This window comes from Meles meles, chromosome 7 (assembly GCF_922984935.1).
Source record: "Meles meles chromosome 7, mMelMel3.1 paternal haplotype, whole genome shotgun sequence".
Classification (NCBI taxonomy): domain Eukaryota; kingdom Metazoa; phylum Chordata; class Mammalia; order Carnivora; family Mustelidae; genus Meles; species Meles meles.
This window is the reverse complement of record NC_060072.1, coordinates 89591518-89612617: the sequence shown is the minus strand read 5'-3', so window position 1 is coordinate 89612617 and position 21100 is coordinate 89591518. Positions and strand designations below refer to the sequence as shown.

At 50.9% G+C, this 21100-nt stretch overlaps 1 protein-coding gene across 1 annotated transcript; it reads right to left on the bottom strand.

Annotated features, from left to right (window-relative positions):
- Nucleotides 1-456: 456 nt before the first annotated feature.
- Nucleotides 457-13826, bottom strand: LOC123946779 (keratin, type II cuticular Hb5-like). Its single transcript, XM_046012519.1, has 9 exons — nucleotides 13404-13826; nucleotides 10532-10740; nucleotides 9162-9222; nucleotides 8471-8566; nucleotides 7650-7814; nucleotides 7304-7429; nucleotides 3903-4123; nucleotides 1336-1367; nucleotides 457-608 (listed from the first exon to the last, which is right to left on the bottom strand). The coding sequence occupies exons 1-9, from the start codon at nucleotides 13824-13826 to the stop codon at nucleotides 457-459; spliced, it is 1485 nt and encodes a 494-aa protein (XP_045868475.1).
- Between the last annotated feature and the right edge of the window lie 7274 nt (nucleotides 13827-21100).

Sequence of the window (21100 nt, the reverse complement as noted above, 5' to 3'; positions counted from 1 at the left end):
AGGACCCCTGGTCCATTCCCCCGCTGTGTCCTCAAGTGCTGAGGTGACATCCCCCCCACCCCATATCTGAGGGCAAAGCAGAGGTTGCCCACCCATCCCTATTCCCTGACCCGGCTCCCTTCCCAGAGGGCCTGGCATATGGTCAATGCTTAGTACATGTCTGCTAACCTGAAGCTAGTTGGGGAAGAAAGGGGCTGAGCAGCTTCTATCAAAAAAAGGGGCTGAGCAGCTTCTATCAAAAAGCTGGACCACCAGCAAGGGACACACAATGGAGGTGGCAGTCGTGCCATCCCCAGGGTTTGCCCTTGAAGGGTAAGTCATAACCACAGCAAGGCAGAAACTGGAGAGTTAGTCCGAGTTTGCAGCCAGGGGAAACTCCTACACTGACACTAGGATCGGAGAGAGCAAAGACTTTCCCTCCTGTCCCCACCCCTGCTCCCATCAGACCCACGCCTGTTACGCAAACCTCACGGATCTGACACTGGAACAGGTCCCCACTACGGAAGGGGAACAGAGGAGGGCACTGCTGGTGGCCACGCCCCCCAGGTCACGAGGGACAGTGGCACTGAAGTCCCCACAGGCCGTGCCACCCTGGGAACGGCTCACACCTGTGGAAGGAGACATTGAATCAGAATTCTCTTCCATCCCCAACATGACATGACCCAGAATTTCTTGGAACCAAGGGTTGACTTTCCTCACATTCCGAGGGACCAGCAACATTAATCTTCACAACTCCAGGCAAATCCAAACCCTGGATTTGCCTCTGGGCAAATCTGCTTCTGGAAGGAGTGTGTTTAACCAACAGGACACCTAACTCTACTTAAACCAGACTAAGGTTAAGATGTGTTTATAGAGTCTTTGAGCAAAAACTGATGGTCACAGTGGAGGAATCATCTAGAAATATGGTTGCTGCAAAGATGAGAAGAACGGACACCTAGCCTAGGAACCGCATACACATTGGATTATTAAAGGTAAAGATTTAAGAGTTGCCTGCAGTGGCCCCAAATGATTAGAATAAACATCTCATGTTTCTCATCAAAACCTTGTGCCATTTGAGGAGCATTCTGTGATGTAACTTAAAGACTCGGGCTATTTTTGCAGAACCAATTAGCGGGGCAGAACTTGTCACCATCATTAGCTCAGGTTTCACACATGTTCCAGATGGATCCGCATAGGGGCCAAATATTCTTGACCATCCCTTTGTCCAGATCCCAGAGACCTCAGCCCCCTTCTCCCCCAACCCAGTGCCCCACAGACAGAGGCTCAATCACCCATTAGATGCAACCCAATATTAACACCCAAAAGAACAATGCCCATGACAGACACCCAACTTACAGATATTGATGGAGCCCACGCCTTCACACAAGCTGCAGGGGACAGAGAGAGAGTAAACATTTAGAAGGGAGTTCCCTGCTCCTTCTCAGTGGGGTCTATTCTGCTCCATCCTGAGCAAGGGGACCAGAGCTGAAGGCCTGGGGCATGCTTCCTACCCACTGCAGAGAACATCAGTAATGTCCCTGCTCCCAGGGATTCTGAAAGGACAGGGAAATGTTAGGTTGCAGGACATAAAAGGCCACTTTGTGCCTTGTTTGGTTCTCGCCCATGGGAAGCTGGTATACTGAAAGGGGGACATGGCTTACAGTGAGTGTTATCCTCCTTGTCCCCTCGCTGGAAATTCCAGCATGGCCAAGTAAGAGATGGGAACAACAACTACCTAACTGGCCACCTCTAGGTACCAAAAAGCTTGCATCTCTTCTAATAGATCCATTTTCATCCCATGAGTTTACATGCTACCCCAAATATCCACCTGACTTGATAAATGCAGAGGGAGGCAGGAGGGTATGGTGGTTACGAGCCTGGACTATTGAGCACAAATCTGGCTGAGCCACTTACTAGCTGGGTGACCTTGGACAAGTCACCCAAGTTTTCTGTGCCTCAGTCTCCTCATTTCTGAAACAGAGATGATCATACCTACTTTCCAGGATTGTGGTAAGCTCTATATTGCTAAGCACCTACAAATAGAGCCCGGTACCCAGTAACTCCACTGTGTTTGCTATTAACATTAGAAACACCTCGTTGATGGTGGGACGCTTACATCAATGCAGAGGGCCCCCTCCTCCCTCAGGGCCACCTACACTTTCTGCTCTATGTTGCCCTCCTTGTTAATCCCCAGCCTCATACCTGACCCTCCAATAAAGCTCTAGTCTGAGCCCTTCTGCCCGATGCGGAGCACTTCTAGACACCTATCCTTTGGGCTCACTTTCCAGCCACGTGACTCTGACTCTACCACAGCCTTGGAACTGTGCCCTTCCAGAAGATTCTACCCATCATACTGCCTGTGGGACCACATTGCTAGCAGCAACTGTCTTCGAGTTGAGTGATGATGATTGCTTTTATTTTCTTGTTTTCTACAATGAGAATTACTGGTGTAGTCCAGTTGAACTTGTTAAATGCCAAAAAGAGAAGATCCATTAAAAGGTCAATGGCCACGATGGGCAAGACGCCACACACTAAACTATCTTTTAAAATCTCATGTGTTGGAGACCGTGCCTCATTCGTTATATGGTGGGGTTATTAATACACTAACGATGATGATGATTACAATGAAAGTAAGTTTCACTGCGCAAATGCCCAGTGCTTCACTGAGTATAGATGAGTGGGTTGGGGGCGTAAGTGTACAAAGAAGGAGGCAGACTCTGGTGGGCTGAGGACATGGACAGAAAAGTTGACCTGATTTGGTCAAGCATGGCACAAATCCAGCAGTGTGCCCGCTGCCTTGGGTGTCAAACACGTCAGATTTCTAAAGCTAACCTGGTTAATACGGAACCTCTCGGTGGTCCAGCCCTGCATGGCCACCTGGAGAGACAGATTCTTATTCTGATCGTAACCTGCTCCTACTTGTGCTTACTATGCACATTAACTCATTTAGTCCAACAGTTTGAAGCGGTGAGTTTTATGATTATCTGTTTTACAGATTAGGAGGCTGAAGCACCGGGGTTCAGAGATAGTAAGGGGTAGAGATGGGATTTGAGCCCAAGTGGTTTGTCTCCAGCCTGTGATCTTAACCTTTATATTCTACTTCCCCAGTCTAGCCTGCTTCCCAGTGACGGGACCCAACTAGGAGGCCGTAATGATGTGGCCAGTTCTAGGCTAGGGGCCCCGCCACTACCCCGGGTGTAAATCCACATTGCTCCTCCCTTATTTACTTCAGTGCTCCCATTCTTGGCTCAAACTGTCAGCACAGCCTGATGTCTCTTGTCCCTTTCCCACCCCTTCAGCTCTTCTACCTCCTCGTCTGAGAAGCCTCCATCAGCCTCCCTGGGACACTAACCCTGGTCACCTGGAGGATGGATATATGTCCAATCCTGTCTTCCCCTGCTAAGTAAGGACACTGATCTGCTCATTTCCATTTATTGGTCCTGAACATGGGACTACAGGGCTCCTTGCCTGTGCACCCCAAATCAAATGACCTTTAACAAACCACTGGAATGATTCCAGCTTTTGCAATCCACTGAGATGTGATTGCAGAAACATCCTTTCAGCCAATTGGATAAAGCAGTTGTCTTGATACAAGCTTGATGTGCATCAGACCCATCAAGCTTGATACAAGCTTGATGTGCAGCCAGAGGGAAGTGTAAGAGGGCAAAGATCACTGGAACGCTAACCAGCAGATCGGTGCAAGCACAGACACTACCTAGCTGTGACCTTTAACAAGCTCTTTCCCCTCTCTAGGCCTTAGTTTTCCCATCTGAAAATGGAGAATTGGCTGGACTCCATGATTTCTAGAGTCTTTCTTGAGTCTTTCCCAGTTTGAATGCTCTCTGTTTGGACGGTTATAGTCGAGCAAGGCAGTCTTCAAGCCCTCAGTGGGAATGAGAAGTGACCCTGAGCCCCATCCTCACCGGCTCTCCTCGCCCTCCAGCAGCTTGCGGTAAGTGGCGATCTCCACGTCCAGGCCCAGCTTGGAGTTCATCACTTCCTGGTACTCCTTGAGCAGGCAGGCCATGTCCTGCTTGGCCTTCTGCAGGGCCTCCTCCAGCCCTACCAGCTTGCACTTGGCGTCACTGAGGGCCGCCTCGCCCTGCTGCTCCGCCTCCACCACGGAGCCCTCGAGCTTGCAGCGCTGTCAGGGAGGAGAGGAGGGAAGGGTTTAGAAGGGGTTGCAAGGCTGTGGGAATCCTGGTGGGTCCCCCATGGCCTCAGTCAATCCCATTCAAAATGGTCAACTTGCAAATTAATGAGTCAGGGAAATAATGGCGCCTTGGGGCTTTCTTGCTCCATTTTTGTACCACTTTATTATAAAATTCAAGTCCCTGGCGAGCCGTTAGGGAGCAATGGAACAGGACTGGTAATAAGTGGTGATACTATCTGACGTTTGTTTATCGTTGTTAGTTTACAAGGTACTTTCACAGATCTACCTTACCCGCCTACAGTTACTCTGTGAGCTTGTCAGAACAGGCAAGGTTATTCCCATTATGCAGATGAAGAAACTGAGTCTCAGAGAAGCTGTGACTTGCCCTAAGCTACCCGAGTAATTAGTGTCAAGCCCAGGTTTTCATAGGCCATTCTCTGACCCACTGAGATCAGCATGCTGGAAGAATTCCCCACCTCACCACCCACCATACTAACTGCAGCTCCTCCCTTCTGCCCCACTTAAAACAGAAGGAACTCCCACAACTCAATAGTAAAAACAAAAACAACCCTAATAATTGGATTTTCAAAATGGGCTAAGAACTTAAAGAGACATTTCTCTGAAGAAGACATATAAATGTCTTGCAGAAAATGCTCAACAACATCCTTTTCAAGGAACCGCAAATCAACACCACCATGAGAATCATCTCACACCCGCCTGGTGGGCTATTATCAAAAAAACAAGGTCAGTGTTATTGAGGATGTGGAGAAACTGAACCCCTTGCAAACTGTTGGTGGGGATGCAAAAGGGTGCAGCCACTATGGAAAACAGTGTGGAGGTTCCTCAACAAATTAGAAATAGAACTGCCCTATGATCCAGCAATCCCACTTCTGAGTACTTATCCAAAATAATTAAAATCAGGATCTTGAAGAAATATTAATATCCCCATGTTCATTGAAGCACAATTCACCACAGCCAAGACATGGGAACAACTTAAGTGTCTATCTACAGATGAACAGATAAAGGAAATGTGGTATAAACATACAGTGGAATGTTATTCAGCCTTTTATTAAAAAAAAAAAAGGAAATTCTGCAATATACCACAACATGGATGAACCTTGAATACATTATGCTGAGTCTAATAAGGCAGATACAGAAAGACAAACTGCCTGATTCTACTTATATGAAGTATCTAAAATAGTAAAATTTTTTAAAATTAAAAAGTCAAATTTATAGACTCAAGCAGTGGGATGGTGGCTGCCAAGGACTGGAAGGAGGGAAAATACAGAGTTACTAATCAATGGCCACAAAGTCTCAGTTAAGCAGGATGAATGAGTTCTAGAGATCTGCTGTACCACACTGTCCACAACCACGTATTGTACACCTAAAAATGCAGTAAGAGGATAGATCTCATATTAAGAGTTCTTACCACAATGAAATAAATATTCTTTAAAAGCATATTAGCATGCAAGTGAGGATAACTTCCAATCTTCTCTAATTTCACTTCCAGTACCATTCTCATATTTTATCACCTAGCTATGAATAGCGATAAATTAATTGTGATACATCTTACACAGTGTTTAAGAACCACGACACAGAAGGGAGAGGACAGAAATCGAGCCACAGATATGTGAAAACTCAGGGTTGGGATAGAGGTAGTATCACAAACCAGTGGATAAGGAACAGATTACATGATCCATTCTCTTACTACCCATAGAAACAAATTAACCTACACCTTACTCCTTGCATATACAAAAAATAAAGTTCAGACAGGTTAAAGACCTAAATGTGAGAGGTAAAACTATAAAACTAGTCGAAGACAAGAATGCAAGAGGATACCTCTATGACCTCAAACCTTCATAAGTATAAACCATTAAGGGAAGAGCTGAAGAGTGTGGCCACATCCAGGTTAAAGATTTCTTTTCAGGAAAGCAAACAAGGGACAGCCTGAGAGGAGCTGAGCTGCAACAGGCAGAACTGACAAAGTGTTGCCATCTAGACATAATGGACAAGGAACCATTGCAAACTGTGAAGAAAAAAGACAGGAATCACAATACAAAAATGAGCAGATGATAGGACTAGGCAGTTCTTAGAATGGGAAATGTAAATGAGTAATAAGCCTATGAGGAGACGTTCAACATCACGAGTTAACCAGAGAAATGAAAATTTAAAGAACAACTTGTTACTAGTTTACACCTATTAGATCCACAAGAATTAGAGTTTGATCACAGCGAGTTTGAGCCGAAGCTGCCCCCTGCCTATGGTAGGACTGTGTGCGAGCACAGGGCTCCGAGAGTTCTTATGGGAAGTAATTCAGTGAATATCCTACAACTCAACAATTCCATTTCTTGCTTTATACCTTCAAGATATCTCTCATTGAGATTATATGGAAGCATGTACACATGTATAAAACATAAAAAAATGTTCATGATACAACTGGTGGCATAGCAAAGACCTGGAGGCCAACAGAGTGGACATCCACAGGGGAATGAACAGGAAACTCTGGTTTATGACTATTAATGCATTCAATGCCCAGAAAAGATAAACAGATCATTTAGAGCAACATGCATGGATGTCAATGACTTTGAACTGGTAACAGGAAGAATCAGATGAGATTAATGGCATAATGTCATGATGTAAATTTAAAACACTAAGAAGTTTATATGAATGTATTTTGAAGGATGCATATGTATCTATGTATGTAAATATATGTCTGCAAGAGGGATGTATATTAGCTGCATGAGAATGAGTCGGGGGATGGAGGAGAATGGAATGAAGATGAAGGAAAAACCATGCTCAGCTGCAGAGATGCACAGATGGTAGTAGTGAATGGCACTTTGAACAGAGTGACGTTGGATCAGTTCAGGTCTGTGCACGTCGAGTCCATCCAGAGAGGCAGGGAGAGAGACATCAGGACACAACCTTCCCTAGACCACGTTGTCTATGTTTAAAGGAGAGAAATGGTAAAGGGAGAAGAAGGGAAATAAGAGCAGAATTCAGAGAAGATAGACAGACCAATCCTCCCCCTAAAATATTTTGTGCAAACTTCAAAGGCAGGTGGTTAAACTATAAGCCTCTCCAAAAAGAGCAGCAGTCCATCCAGGTAGGAGGGAAGCAGAGAGCAGATCAGAAGCAGCAGGTACACCGGGTGAGGTCTCAGCGCCCCCTGACCTGCTGCTTGGCATTCTCCACCTCCGCTGTGAGCCTCTGCATCAGGCGGTTCAGCTCGTTGAGCTCATCCTTGGTTCTGCGGAGGTTCTCGCCCTGCTGGTTCACGGTGGCTTTCATCTCCTCACACTGTGGGTTGGGGGACCAACACTGAGAAACAGCCAATGGTTGCAACATTGCGGGAGAGGATGCTGGGAAGAACCCTCTGTTCTTCCACGGTCCCACCTCCCACCCCCGCTCTGCTTAGGTTTGTGCTGTGGCCCCTCTCAGTGCCTGGGCACCTTTCCCAGGAAGCTCTGGGTTCCAGCTATCATCCCTGCCCAATGGGCAGCCTGGCCCTCCAGATCACCTTGGTTTGGTACCAGGACTCAGCCTCGGCCCGGCTGCGGCTGGCAACATCGTCATACTGAGCCTTGATCTCGGCCACAACCGAGTCCATGTTGAGCTCCCGGCTGTTGTCCATCTTGACCACCACTGAGGTGTCCGAGATTTGTGACTGAAGAAGGTAGATTTCCTGTGGGAGATAGCAACCAGTGTCCTCAGCTCCAAAACCCCCTCCAATTCCCACCGCTGGAGGTAAAAAACAGTCCCCATCTGAAGCTTCAGGAAGTAAACTGGAAAATTTCAGAGGGGATTTTAAGAGAAAAGGGCTGGAATCTGGACCATGGCCTCAAGGCAAAGAGCAAGGTGGAATTCCATTAAAGCCTGGATCAACTGAGGCTAATTTCTAGGGATAGAGACAAAGGGGGTTACTCCACCTGGGGCCCCAACTACCCAGATCAGCTCTAACTATCTGTATAAATGTAATCAACCAGATAATAGGTTTTCTAATTAAGTTTTCATACTACCTGAATTAATAAGATATTCTTATCTCTATATACCTATACCTGTATTCTCAAATCTCTACTTCATGTTGTACTGTGTAAACAGGCAACAAAACATAGTCTTTCAAATCATTTTAAAGGAAGGACATCATCCATTTCCATTTTTCAAGGAGGCCTGAGCAAGAGAAATCTCCTCTGGTCACAGAAGGAGAGGGTGGTCAGGCCCTAAAAGAGTTAGGGATGGACAACCCTCTCTAGAGTCAAAGGGCCAAGACAAGCCACAACCCAAAAAGCCCTCCACCCTCTCCTCCCTCACTTGCTCTTCTGGAGATGGGAAGAAACTCACCTCCTCGTAGAGGGCCTGCAAGAAGCCCATCTCCTCTCTCAGCGCCTCCACGTTGGCCTCCAGGTCAGCCTTGCGCAGGTAGGCACAGTCTATGTCCTGGTGGACACACACAGGGAAGGAGGGAACACAGGGTCACTCAGTGCCCCTGGACATCGGCACTCTATAGGGGTCCCTGAGGCCATGTTGTGGCACACTCTTCTCCCATCACAGGAACATCCGTGGAACCAATTAAGAATAGGGAGTGGAGAGAAATCTGATCCCTTACAGACTTTTTTTCTGATCCCTCCAGGATTGGAAATCTTCCTGAAGCGGGTAGCTTAGAATCACAGCCCAAAGTGTCAGACTGCTACCACTGAGCCAGACTGGCCGGTGGAGCATGACCATGTGGTGGCCACAGAGCCTTGAGTACACGCCCCAGCAGGTCATCCTCAGCACTCAGGTCAGGTGCCACCCAAGCAGCTTGTTCTCATGCCTGAGACCTCATGGTGCTCCTGTTCCAGCTCTCTGCAGATGCCCTGATCAGCTCCCATGGTCACTTGTAAATCAATTTCACTCTCACTGGGACATTGCCGACCACTTGGCCTCCATCCGTTAGGGGACTCGAGTGCCTGGCCATGACCACTAGGCTGATACAAACTTGGCCTCTGGCATCCAAGATTTCGTTCCTCTCCATGTGGAAAGAGTCACTCACCTTCTTCAGCACCACAAACTCATTCTCCGCTGTGGTCCTGAGAGCCACCTCCTCTTCATACCTGAGGAGACATAGCACAGGTGGAAAGGCCCTTGAGGAGGAGGGCTTTGGGCTGGCCAGAGAGCCTGAGGATTTCAAAACTCCTTGGTTCTACCCTTCACTTGCTGCATGCTTTGTGAGAAGAGGCTTGGCCTCTCTGGGCTTCTATTCTTCAGTCACAAGGAACACACCAAGAAGATACTGGACACGGAGCTCAAGTCCCTGGTTTCTGGTCCAAGCTTGGACTGAAGTGGCTGCAAAACTCAGGCAAGTCATTGGATCTCTCTGCATCTTGGGTTAAATTGACTGGTGTGCAGGAATTTTCTCTGGACTTATTTGTGGAATAAATGGAAGACAGATGCTCTGGGGGCGGGGTCTTTCAACCCCCAAATTGTACAAAACATAAAGCTCCCTGAAGCCATCCCCAGAACGTTCTCTTCCCCTCCCCCAACATCCAAGGACTTGACATTCTGGAAGCACCCCACTGTGCCCAGAGTGCTGGGGGACATTTCCACCCCCCTCTCCACCTGCTGCCACATTCTCTTACTCCTGCTCATGAGGTCATTCCTGCAGCAGCCTGGCCCAGGTGGCAGGAGAACCAGAGTTCTCACGGCACGCTTTCCACAACTTTTTAATGACAGAGTAATTTGGGCTTCTATAAACTCTGAGCTGTGTAATTACTGGCCCTCACACTCCCCGAGACTGGGAGACAGACGTTGCCACCTGCAAACAGAGTTGTGCCTACCTCTGTAGTTACTTCCAGTTAATATTACCAGAACTGATTACGTCAGAATCGCCCTTTCTCTGTCCGTATCTACCAGGTAAAGAGGGGCAAATTAGCAGTGATCCAGTGAATTTTAACTAGGTAATGGCCAAAACAAACAAGTCAGGTTAAAATGAAAGATTTACACGGACCTTTGAATTGCAGAGCCTTGCAGAACAAGAGCCCAGTGATTTATCTATAGAGTAAATAAAGGAATTATCTGAGCTCATCAGATACCTTGAATGGCATCATCCAGATCATCTTTGAGATATCTATCTCCCCAGGGACGTTTCCTTTCTTCCCATCCTAGAGCTGACTGCTCCCAAGTTCTTCCCTCCAGCCCTGTGATCTCTACCCTCCTGTTTCATCATTCCTTTCTCTGGATCTCCCCAGGACAGGGCCCACAAGGGTCGGGAGCAGAGACCAGATGGAATCGGCTGAGAAAACAGAACCATCTGAGTGGTCGCCTGGGATGACCCTGACCTTCAGTCATCTCCACCTCCGGGATAGTTGGGGGGGCCAAAACCTGCCCCACACCCGTAAGTACCCCCGGTCTGGCTGCACTCACTTCTTCTTGTAGCCCTCCGTCACTTCCTGCACGTGGTTGAGCTCCGAAGCCAGCCTCCCACTGTCGGCCTCCACGCACTCAGCCTCCCGCCTCAGCGTCTCGATGTAGCCCTCGAACAGGGGCTCCAGGTTGCTCTCGCAGCACTTGCGGTTCTGGTAGAACTGCCACTTGGTCTCCAGCAGCTTGTTCTGCTGCTCCAGGAAGCGCACCTGCAACCCAGGGGGGAGGAAAAAGATTCAGGGGGAGCCCAGGATCCCGGAGCCCTCACTGCCCTTGGGGAGAGCCCCTGACCTGCAGCAGCCTTTGACCTTTCCCCAAAGTCCAAATCATTTGGCAAAGCCTGGAAGCGCAGGTCACAGCTCTTCCCCCAGTCGTGTTCCCTCACCCTATCCCCATCTCCCCGTAGAGGAGTGTAATGTGGTTTTCTGCACAGAATGAAGTAACATCTGATCCTGCAAAAACACCCCAGGCCAGGATGGGGGCGGGGCGCAAAATCAAAGATGGTCACGTCCTAATCCATGGAACCTAGGAATAGGTTACGCTATGTGGCCAAAGGGACCGTGTACGTGGAATTTAGGTATGGCGTTGAAGATCAGGAGATCTGGGATTATCCAGATGGCCTCAAGGGACCAAATGGGCCTTTTTTAAGAATCCTGGACAAGGAACCAGAGAGTGGAGAGAGTCACGGAAGGAGGAGGTGGACGAGAGATTCAGAACCTGAGACAGCCACCATTGCGGTCACCAGCTTTGGAGGTGGAGGGAGAAAGGGCCTGAGCCAACGAATGCCAGTGGCCTCTAGAAACAGAAGCAGCTCTGGCAGTGAACAGCAAGGGAATGGGGACCTCAGTCTTACTATCACGCGGAACTCAGTTCTGCCAAAAGCCTGCACATCCCTGAAAACAGGTCTCCCCTAGGGCCAACAGCTTGATGTCAGCCTCAGGAGATAATAAATTCATGTTGTTTTAAGCTACTCAGTTTGTGGGCATTCTTAGGGCATGTAAAAATGCATCCACCATACTCTCCCTCACTCTGATCCTGTGGTGTGAGAGCCCAGCTGTGGGGGCCTCGGACCGGGAGTTAGGAGACCTCCCACTGGCTGACTCTGCCACTTACCAGGTCCCCTGTGCCTCCTTCTCTCTGAGCTTCACGGTAAACTGAGGCAGCAGCCGTACATCAGCAAGATCACACAGGGAGGCCCCAGGCCCTTTCTGCCCTGCCACGTGTTTTATCTAACCAGCAAACTGTTTTATAGAAATCCAATTCATTGCCAACATTTAATAACTGAGTAATTTCAGGCAAGAGTCTGGATCTCCGTGACCTTAACAGACCAGAGGCTGAGGTGGGGCTGGGCGTGGGTCTGAAGGTGGGTCTCCACGGCTCCTCTTCCAGCAGGCATGCCTCTCAGCTTGGCTTCATTCAGGTCCTACCAGGCCCCATGCCCTTGCCAGCCCTACACTAAGTGATCTCCTCCAAAGCCCTAATCTTCTGGGAGCACAAACCTGGAAGAAAACACCCCTCAACTGTCTATTATTGTGGGAAAAGAAACCAAACCCTAATTAACCAAATGCATCTGCCCTGGGTCGCCCCATGCAGACCCACTCTCTGGCTTGCCCACTCCACAGGCTTAAACCCCCCTGGGCGATACACTTTGCATACCCAGAGCTCATTATGATAAGGTGGGGGGTTGTCGGCCACCCCAGGGGAGGGAAAGCCAGCCTGGGGAGGGAGTCTGACTGGAACAGACTGCTTACAACTGAGACTGAGCAGTTGGGTGCTGCTGCCCAGAAGGCCGTGTGCAAATGTCCATGCATGCTCAGGGCCCTCACTATGCTTTTGAGCAAATTGGGCAAAGAGACCCCTCCAGGCAGATGCAGCCTCCTGCCGGGGCACACAGCCCAGTGAGCAGAGCATGGGCTGGATTTCAAGTCCCCCTACCACCCCACACCCTTGGTGCGTGTCCTTGTGAAGTGAAGACCCTGCATGATGTGCTGATGGCAGGGGAGAGCCGGCAGTGTGTTAAGAACAGACGTTGGGCCCCTTTGCTTACAGAGATGCCCATTCCTGATGGTGGCATTTTTCTGAGAGCAAAGCTCCCACGCACCATCACTCTGTGTGCGTCCACCTACGAAGTCCCTGGGCGTAGACAGGCACACCATTCAGCCCCAGAAGATGAGCCTTTCCTCCCCCCGGACTTCAGTGGCTGCCCTCCCGCAGAGAGGCTTTCAGATGGTGTACCACCGAGTCAGAGGAAACCAGAGCCCGGCATCCAACCAGAAAGTGGGCTCAGAGAGTGCACCATCAGGAAAGCACAATTCCACAGCCCCTCCTGGGGCTTCCCCTGAAGTTTTTCAAGTCACTGTCTTTAATCTGTGTCCATATTAGGTGGGGAAGGGAGCCCAGGGCAGAAGTTGTGGGAACTCACAGCCTGCCTACCCTGTCCCCACTGGAAGGAGCAGGAGATGAGTTTCTGGCTCCTCCTCTTCCTGGCTCCCCTATCCACCCTGGGGGTGGTGGCATGTCCTCTAGGAGGGGGGTCAGACCCCAGCCTAGCAGACATGCCCCCCACATCTACTACTGTGTGATGGTTGAGATCCAAGAGATGGGGCCACGGACACACTCTCAGGTCTTGTTGGGCAGGGAAGCAGCTTCAATGAAACGTCCTGTTCTGTCTGGTGGTTTCATACCCATTATCGATTGCATTTGACGTTGCTGGTGACACATGAAAACCAAGAGCCAGATTCAGTCACGCTCTCAAGGCCACCTGCTGTTGGGTAGCAGGCCTGGGGCGCAGAGTGAACCCAGCTCATCCCTGGACTCCAAGTCCCTTGCCCATTCCCATGGCACTTCCCCAGGGCGCAGCCCACAGACCCACCTTGTCGATGAAGGCAGCGAACTTGTTGTTAAGATTCTTGATCTGCTCCTTCTCCTCCTGTTTCACGCACTGCGCATTGGGGTCGATCTCCAGGTTGAGGGGCGTGAGGAGGCTCTCGTTGACAGACACGCTGGTGATGCAGGGTGGGCTGGGCCCGAAGAGGCCCCCCACACGGTAGCCAAAGCTGCTCCCTCCACGCAGGGGCCAGCCACAGCTCACCGCCGTCCGCGGGGACCCCACAGCACACAGGCTCCGGCTGCTGAAACCCCCCAGGTGCCTGTAGCTGGGCCCCCCAGGACTGCCCCCACGGGAGGCCAGGACACCCGTGCAGCTACCGGCCAAGGGCTTGGACACGACCGCAGAGCAGGAGCTGAAGTTCCTGACCCCGGAACCAGAGCCGAGACGGTAGGAACGGCTCGCCATGCCTCCGCCGGGCAGGGCAGTGCACAGAAGGCGGAGAGGATAGAAGCGCTCAGGTCTCACGCTGGAGACCTGTCAATGCCCCTGCCTTTTATGGGGCAGACGACAGGCCTCCCAACAACATAAAAGGCGGGAGAAAGTTATTAATGCCATTTATGAGCGTGGGAATCTCCCGCTAGGCAGACCGAGAAGGAAAGCTGAAACTTGTCTCCTTTAATAAGCATGTGGAGGAGACCCCGTGTCACAGTAAACCTGCCCCTTGCTGCCTTTTCCACCCCACAGGCCTAGACACGGCTCTTCAGCCCCTAATTCCCCTCCTACCCTGTGAGTCCACTGCCGTCATTATCCCACATGGGCAAGTGGGGGCTTGGGCAGATGTACATTCCTAAGACACCAAGGGTCCCATGTCCCATAAAGTCGACGGGCCCATCCTCCCAGCAGATTACACGCTTCCCTCCATGAGGCCACGAGGATGCCTGGCTAATCTTTCCAGGGTGAGCCCGTGTGGAGTGAACCCTTCCAGCCTTTCCTGTTACTGCATTTCCTACATTCTCAGAGTCAAGTCACTGGGGCTGGTACAGCCCCTTGGTGCAGAAAGCATGCCTTATCAACTTCCGTAGCCTTCACGGCAACCAACACATACTAGGTCCGCAGAAAGCACTGTTGCAATTGAATAGACTGGACACAGGAAGGAAGGGCCAATATCTGGAGACTGTCTTCATCTAGTCCACAAATACTGATTGACCCCTCCACCGTGCGCCATGCCCAGGAGCTGTCCCCAAGGAGGTGCCTTCACTCATGGGCAAATGCTGAGGTCCCACCAGAACAAGGCCCTAATCTAGATGCCAAGCACACTAGAGCTGGACGGAACTTGCCCTTGAAGAACCTCGTCTCCTGGGGACACCAGGCAGAAGCAGGAAAGATCCAGGCAAGAGAAGGAAAGATGACCAGTCAGGTGAAGGGAATGTTCTTGGCTTTCTGAGGGGGGCCACTCATGGCAGGTGGAACATCACAAAGGAGATGGGACCTGAGGTGGGGCCTAGAAGATGATAGACGTGGCAGAGAGAATAGAAGTAGGGGTGCCAGGAGAGCTTCTGAGCCTGAGACAGATTGCCCGGTTCCTGAGATCCTCTGCCAAACCAAGCTTTCAGCCAGAGCAGCTCACCCCGATGTCACACCCCGGAGGGGCAGGATGGAAAAGAGACCCAGGGGGGAAAGCCCCTCCCTGCAGTCCTGACTCTCATGATGCCTAAGCCTCCAGCAACCCAGTCCTCTGAGTTAGCTCTCATTACAGAGAATCTCTGCGTAAAAAGACAAGAACAAGGAATGGTCTTCCAGAACTCCCTCTTGGGGGAAGAGGTTTGGGGAGGGGGCAGAAGAAAAGAGCCACACAGAACAAGAGAGAATGGGGAGGGTCCTTCTGCTCACTCACTCGTTCTCTCTCTCACGCACCCATGCACGCACACACACCTCACAGCAGGAGGACACAGAGGACAGAATTGCACTCTACGTGGGGAGCGTAAGGATGGACAGAGGGAGCAGCACCTGCCCCGGGAGCACCGGTCTGAGAAGAGGCCCTTGTTCCTGCACCCAGAGGACAGAGTGGCAAGGCTGAACCAAGTCACGGGGTGGGCTGGGGAGACACCCCATCAACTGACTTTCTGCAGAACCAATTTGCCCCAGCCTTTTACTCTTGTGGCCACAGACGCACACACCAACCCTAACTGGCAGGAAGGGGAGCTGGGTGTGCCGAAAGCTGAGAGGGCCCCTCCATGGTGGGCAGGCAGAACAAGAGAAACGAAACAGAAACCAGACCTCAAAACCAATGCTCTGGAAGGGCCTGCCTCACGCTGGGCTCTGTTTGTTTCTTTTTCTTCATTCAACAAGTACTAACTGAGTACCTACTATGTGCCGGGCACCATTTCACGAACTTGGCATATATCGGGGAATAAAACATACAGAGGTGTATGTTTTCATAGGCTCCCATTCCAGTGGGAGAGATTGGCCATAAACTTGGGGGGGGGCAGTCAATTATCTATTTGATAGTGATACATGTCAGAAGAAGAAAAAATTGAACAAGGAAGGGGTATTCAGGAGAAGTGGGAGCAAGATGGGGTCCAATTTTAACAGGGTGGTCTCCATTGGCTGCCCCGAGAAGGGGATGTTGAGCAAAAGTTTTGAGGAGGTGAGGGGATGAGCCAGTGCAAAGGCCTGAGGTGAGAACAGGCCCAGTCTGAGCAGGGAGGCCCTGTGGGGTTTGAGCAGAGACAGTGCGAGGGAGTCCCAAGTATGGTGAGTTCAGGGGATACAGATAGGGAGAGGAGAGTGCCGGTGGGCCCTGTGGGATGGGGCCTGTTCCTCACTGTGTCCTATTGCTTACCTGGGTGTGCCTGAGCTACTTCCGGTCCCAAGCATTGTGTGGGGAAAATAAAAAGCAAACCCACTTTGGTGCCTTTGGAATTGAAGTTTCGCAACCCAACTTCACACAAGGTCATTCCAGAACAACCGGGAACTCACGGCAGAAGGCTTCCCACTGCCCAGGACCAGCAGCCTCTCTGGTGACCAAGGCATGGTATCACCTCAGGAGTGGTTCCTGCTGCCTTCTCTGAGGGGACCTCCCACGGATATTCCCCAAAATGAAGAACTGGGGTGGGCTCGCTCATCACCACCCCATTTGGAGTACCCTCCACTGCCTGTTGGGCGTCCCTCAACAAGCCTGGCTCACTCCCCAATATCCAGGCTGGCTTTGGGTACCTTTGGCCCAAATACAAATGTCTGGCCTAATCTCGCTAATCTTGAGGCCAGGGTACAGGGCACAAAGGCAAGCTCCAGGGACCTCCTTCCCCAAAGGGGCCTACGTTCTGGGTGGGCAGAACTTCCAGGCTTACTAAACGTGTTCTTGTATTCTGGTATCATAAAGAATGCTAAAGCTTTCAAAAGAAAACAGTGTAATGGCTCTAGTGAGATGGGGGCACCGAGCAGGCTGGGGGAGCTGATGGGGAAGAGGGCTTCATCACTGACATTGTTTAGAATCACTCCTGCTAGGTGACCATAAAAACAAACTGATTTTTAGTCTGTTTTATTGTTTTTAAATTCTCTACCAAAAAATGCATCCCTATGGCCCCTACCCAGGGCAGACCGGTCCCACTGCCCCCCAACCCCTTCCCATATATCACTGAATGGCTCAAATACAGCCAAAGGTTATTCCCTGCTCATGGAACACTGCAGAAGGGGTAGATAAGTGGGGATGACAGCTTTCCTCTGCACAGTTACCCAGGGACCAATGTTCCGATAACTGCTGTGATCCCCCATCCTGCTTGGCATACCCAGAGCTGGCCTCTAGGATGCTAGATGTATCACCAGAGGAAAACCGGGGATCTCCTGTTATGGGCCCTGGAGAGTAGGGGATGTACTAAATGGTTTTTCTATTTTGCTTCCAGCTCAAGGACAATTGTTTTTCTTACTGATACCACCGACATTATGAAGGTGTCCAAAAAAAATCCAGAAAGGAGGATCTCGGCTTGAGCCTTGTGCTGTGCCCAGCTCCTGAAGGAGAATTGGCAATTCCTGGCCAGAATCTTCAGCTGGAAAACCACCAGGGCCGGGAGTGTGGGGGAGAACCCTGAAAACAGAGAATAGGGCTGTGGCGGGAACCCTGCTCACAGCCAGGCCAGGCTGCCCTGCCTGCATCTGTCTTTGGCCACGAGACTTTCCTGAGTACCTGCATGTGTCCAGTGAAGGTATCATGATCATGCTAGCTGATACTCTGGGGACCAGGGGGTGGGGGAACAGGGTGGCCATTGAACACCCATCCCTCCCCCCAGTCTGTGGGTCCCTGGCCCAGCACACCCACTCATCCACTTGTTCAGCAATTGTTTATCAAGCACCTGGGGGTCATGCATTGTGCTAGGTGCTGGTGACACCAAGCTGGGCAAAAGCCCGGCCGTGCCCTCCAGTGGCTCACAGTCTATGGGTCACAATGGGAAACCCGGCACCTACAGCACAGAATGGTAACAGACATGTGCAAAGATGCCATACTCCTTTTAAAGAAAATGGTCCCTGAACCAAGTGTCAGGATGCCCAAAGCCAGAGGACAGTATGTGTGAAGGTATGGAGGGACACCCAGCTGGCTGACTGTGGCTGGAGGGCAGGACCTCCCCTGTGGGGTGATGAGGAAGGAGGAGGAGGAGGAAGGAGGGCCCAGGAGTTTCCCCCCGTCCTGTCAGCAGCATAGTTTCCTCTAGCTTAGAGAGGCAGGTGGGTGGGACTGCGTGGTGATGGATGGGGTGAGTGGGTGGGTGGGAGGAAGGTGGCTGGATGTACATTGGGATCAGTCAAGAAGCAAGGCGAAGAACAGATTGTGAGAACATGGTAAAAGGCAGCAAATCCAGCTGGCAAGCTATGGTGTGAAACAAAACGAGAAATAACACAGCCTGAGCTCAGACCGTGTTGGAGGGGATGGAGAAGAAACGGAAGGACCACGAAGAGTCAGAAGGTTCTTGGTAACTGGTTGGATGTGGTATAAGCAAAACAGAAGTCGGGATGGCCAAGAGCAAGGAGCCCTACTGCCCCCCTCAGCCGGGCATCAAGATGCACGCGAGCCCAGACCTGCCTGAGTGTGTGGAAAAAATTAACAGAGACAGTCGCCAAGAGCACTTAGCACAGCCAGTGGCGCACTCTCGACACTCAGGCACGGTCACTCTTGCATTTCATCCCCCCTTGGGATCCCGAGCCAGTGTGTACTAGAAAATAGCACAGCCCACAGGGCCCGTCAGTGCGGGGACAGACGGCCGTGCACGTCACACGGTGTCCCTGTGTCAAACTTGGGGTTGTTGTGCAGGTCACATTAAATACGGTGTAAATCCACAACGTGCTCCATGGAGCCTTGCCTCAAGGAGCACAGTTGCTATTCGGCTGCAAGCATGAGGCAGGGACATGCCAAGGGCAGAGGGCCAGCCTCACGGCCAGGAGGGGGCCTTCCCCTTCCCTCTCAGCCTTGAGCTGGCTGTGGGGCATGAGTACAGGAGGGGCTGTTCCTATAACCCTGAGCCCCTGAGTCAGCTTCACATCATGTCTGATGCACTTTGCTGCAGCAGGAATGTCAGGGACAGACTCTAGAAATATTTCTGTACACGTGGAAATCTGGGGTCAAACTTCAACTATTAAAAATTTTACTGAGAGTGACATCTCTTTCCCTCGTGATTCCGGAGTAGTAGAAGGTTCCGGCCCCTGGATTAGATCCCTGCTTCTAAGATGCTCTCAGGCTAAGTGAGGGAAGAGGACAGACAGCCCAGCACAGAACAAGAACCTGGAACAGGACAAGAAGGGCAGGAATGTGGTTGTAGCTAGGCACAGGGCAGGCAGAAGCAGGATTTCTGGAGTGTGGGGTCATTAGGAAAGCATGTGCATCATCAAGGGAGATGAAGGGGAATTTGGAGAGAACAGCTTTGGGTCACCTGCATCTGACAGGGGAGGGAAATTCAGGCTCTTGTGATTTCTGGGGTGAAGTAGCCACTAAAAAACCATGAGACTGATGTACAATAAACTAAGATATTCACTGTGGTGAATGGGAATCCTGCGGATTTTTCCTGTGGTCCCAGAATGACAGCCAAGTCCCAAAACTGAGCACAAAAGGGCATCAGTCCCCCAAGTTCTAATAAGCACCGGAAACGGCCACCACCTGTCATGGTCACCAGCTTTGGTGGGAGGAGAGCTGAGATGGAAGGGTTGGCCTTGCCAGCATCCGGTAGCAGGCAAGCCAAAGTGTGGCCAAGCATCACAAGGCAGCACCGTGTGTGGGGATCTCACAGGAACCAACCCTTGAACAAACGGGCACATGAAGCCACCACCCCCATGGTGGCCATGGAGTATCGCCTGCCTCCATCAGCTATTACCTAGGCAGAACCCTGCTTGATGGTGACCCCTCTGACACATGTTGGAAATCTTCAAAAAGAAGGAGGCAATGAAAAGATGAACCAAGCCATAAACATACGAGCTAAACCCAGGGCTAAACCCAGGTTTAGGGGCAGAAGGAGAGAAGAGGTTTGAGCAGACTTTAAGACTGAAATTGTATCAGGGCTCCTGGGTGACTCAGTTGGTTAAGCATCTACCTTTGGCTCAGGTCATGATCCTGGGGTCCTGGAATCAAGCCCCACATTGGGCTTCCTGCTTAGGGGGAAGCCTGCTTCTTCCTCTGCTTGCCGCTCTCCTTGCTTGTGCAATCCCTCTCTTTGACAAATAAATAAATAAGATTTTTTTAAAGGTTAAAAAAAGCTGAACTTGTATCATGAATTCAGGACATCTTCAATTCTGGAATAAGATGATTCTAATGAGCAAGTGGTCACAAACTATGACATCTAGCCGAGATGTCTGTCCCCATAACTGCAGCTGTGTCATAAACCACCCTGCAACTTAGCAGCTTTAAAAAGCAACATTCATTTTACTCAAGAATTGGCAGTCTGGGCAGTGCTCCACAGGGACACCTCATTCTTCTGTCCCAAGGAGCTCCTGCCCTATCGGGCATCATCTATAGACACACGGAGCCCAGGGCAGGGGGCACTCCCGCCCTCTGCGGCACAGACCATGTAAGCGGGAGAGTAAGGAGTCTGAGTCCCCTCACAGTGCTGACCAAGACACACGCGGGGGTGTTCAGGTGCCCGGAGTCCAGAGACCCAGCCCTGTGAGAGTCTTGAAGAAGAGGAGGTTGTCTGTCTTGGGGTGGCGGGCAGAGTGGCGGGCACGTGTGAGGCAGCTGTACCCACAGACACCGAGTAAGGCTGCCAGGGGGCAGGGCTAATATCACAGGGTGCTCAGAGAGGACCATCAGAGGGCTGCCGTGACAGGGACTCAGATTTGGGCTCTATTTAAGGGCCATTCCCAGAGCTTCCTAATGCCATCCACGGAACAGGGAGGTAGCTACCTGCCAGGAGGGCACGGTGGGACACAGTGCCCTCCAGAGTCCACCAACTCCAACAGCTCAGAAGCCTTGCCAGAGAAGCACTTTCAGGAGACAAACAGGAAGAAAACTTGGCCCACAGACACCTATAATTACCCCTTTCCTGTGTTCTTCCAGGAGCTCATCCAACGGCATCACACCCGCACGATGTGCAACCCATTTCACGAACCAAAGCCCTGAGCGGTGAGGCTCAGAGGAGCCTGTCGGGCTGTGTGAGTCACCCCTCTGCCTCAGAGGCACCTCAGAAGATGCTCCCGGACTGCTTGAAACTGCCACGCTGTTCCACTGGAGGGCATCCTAGTCTGGCCACAGAAAGCACCTA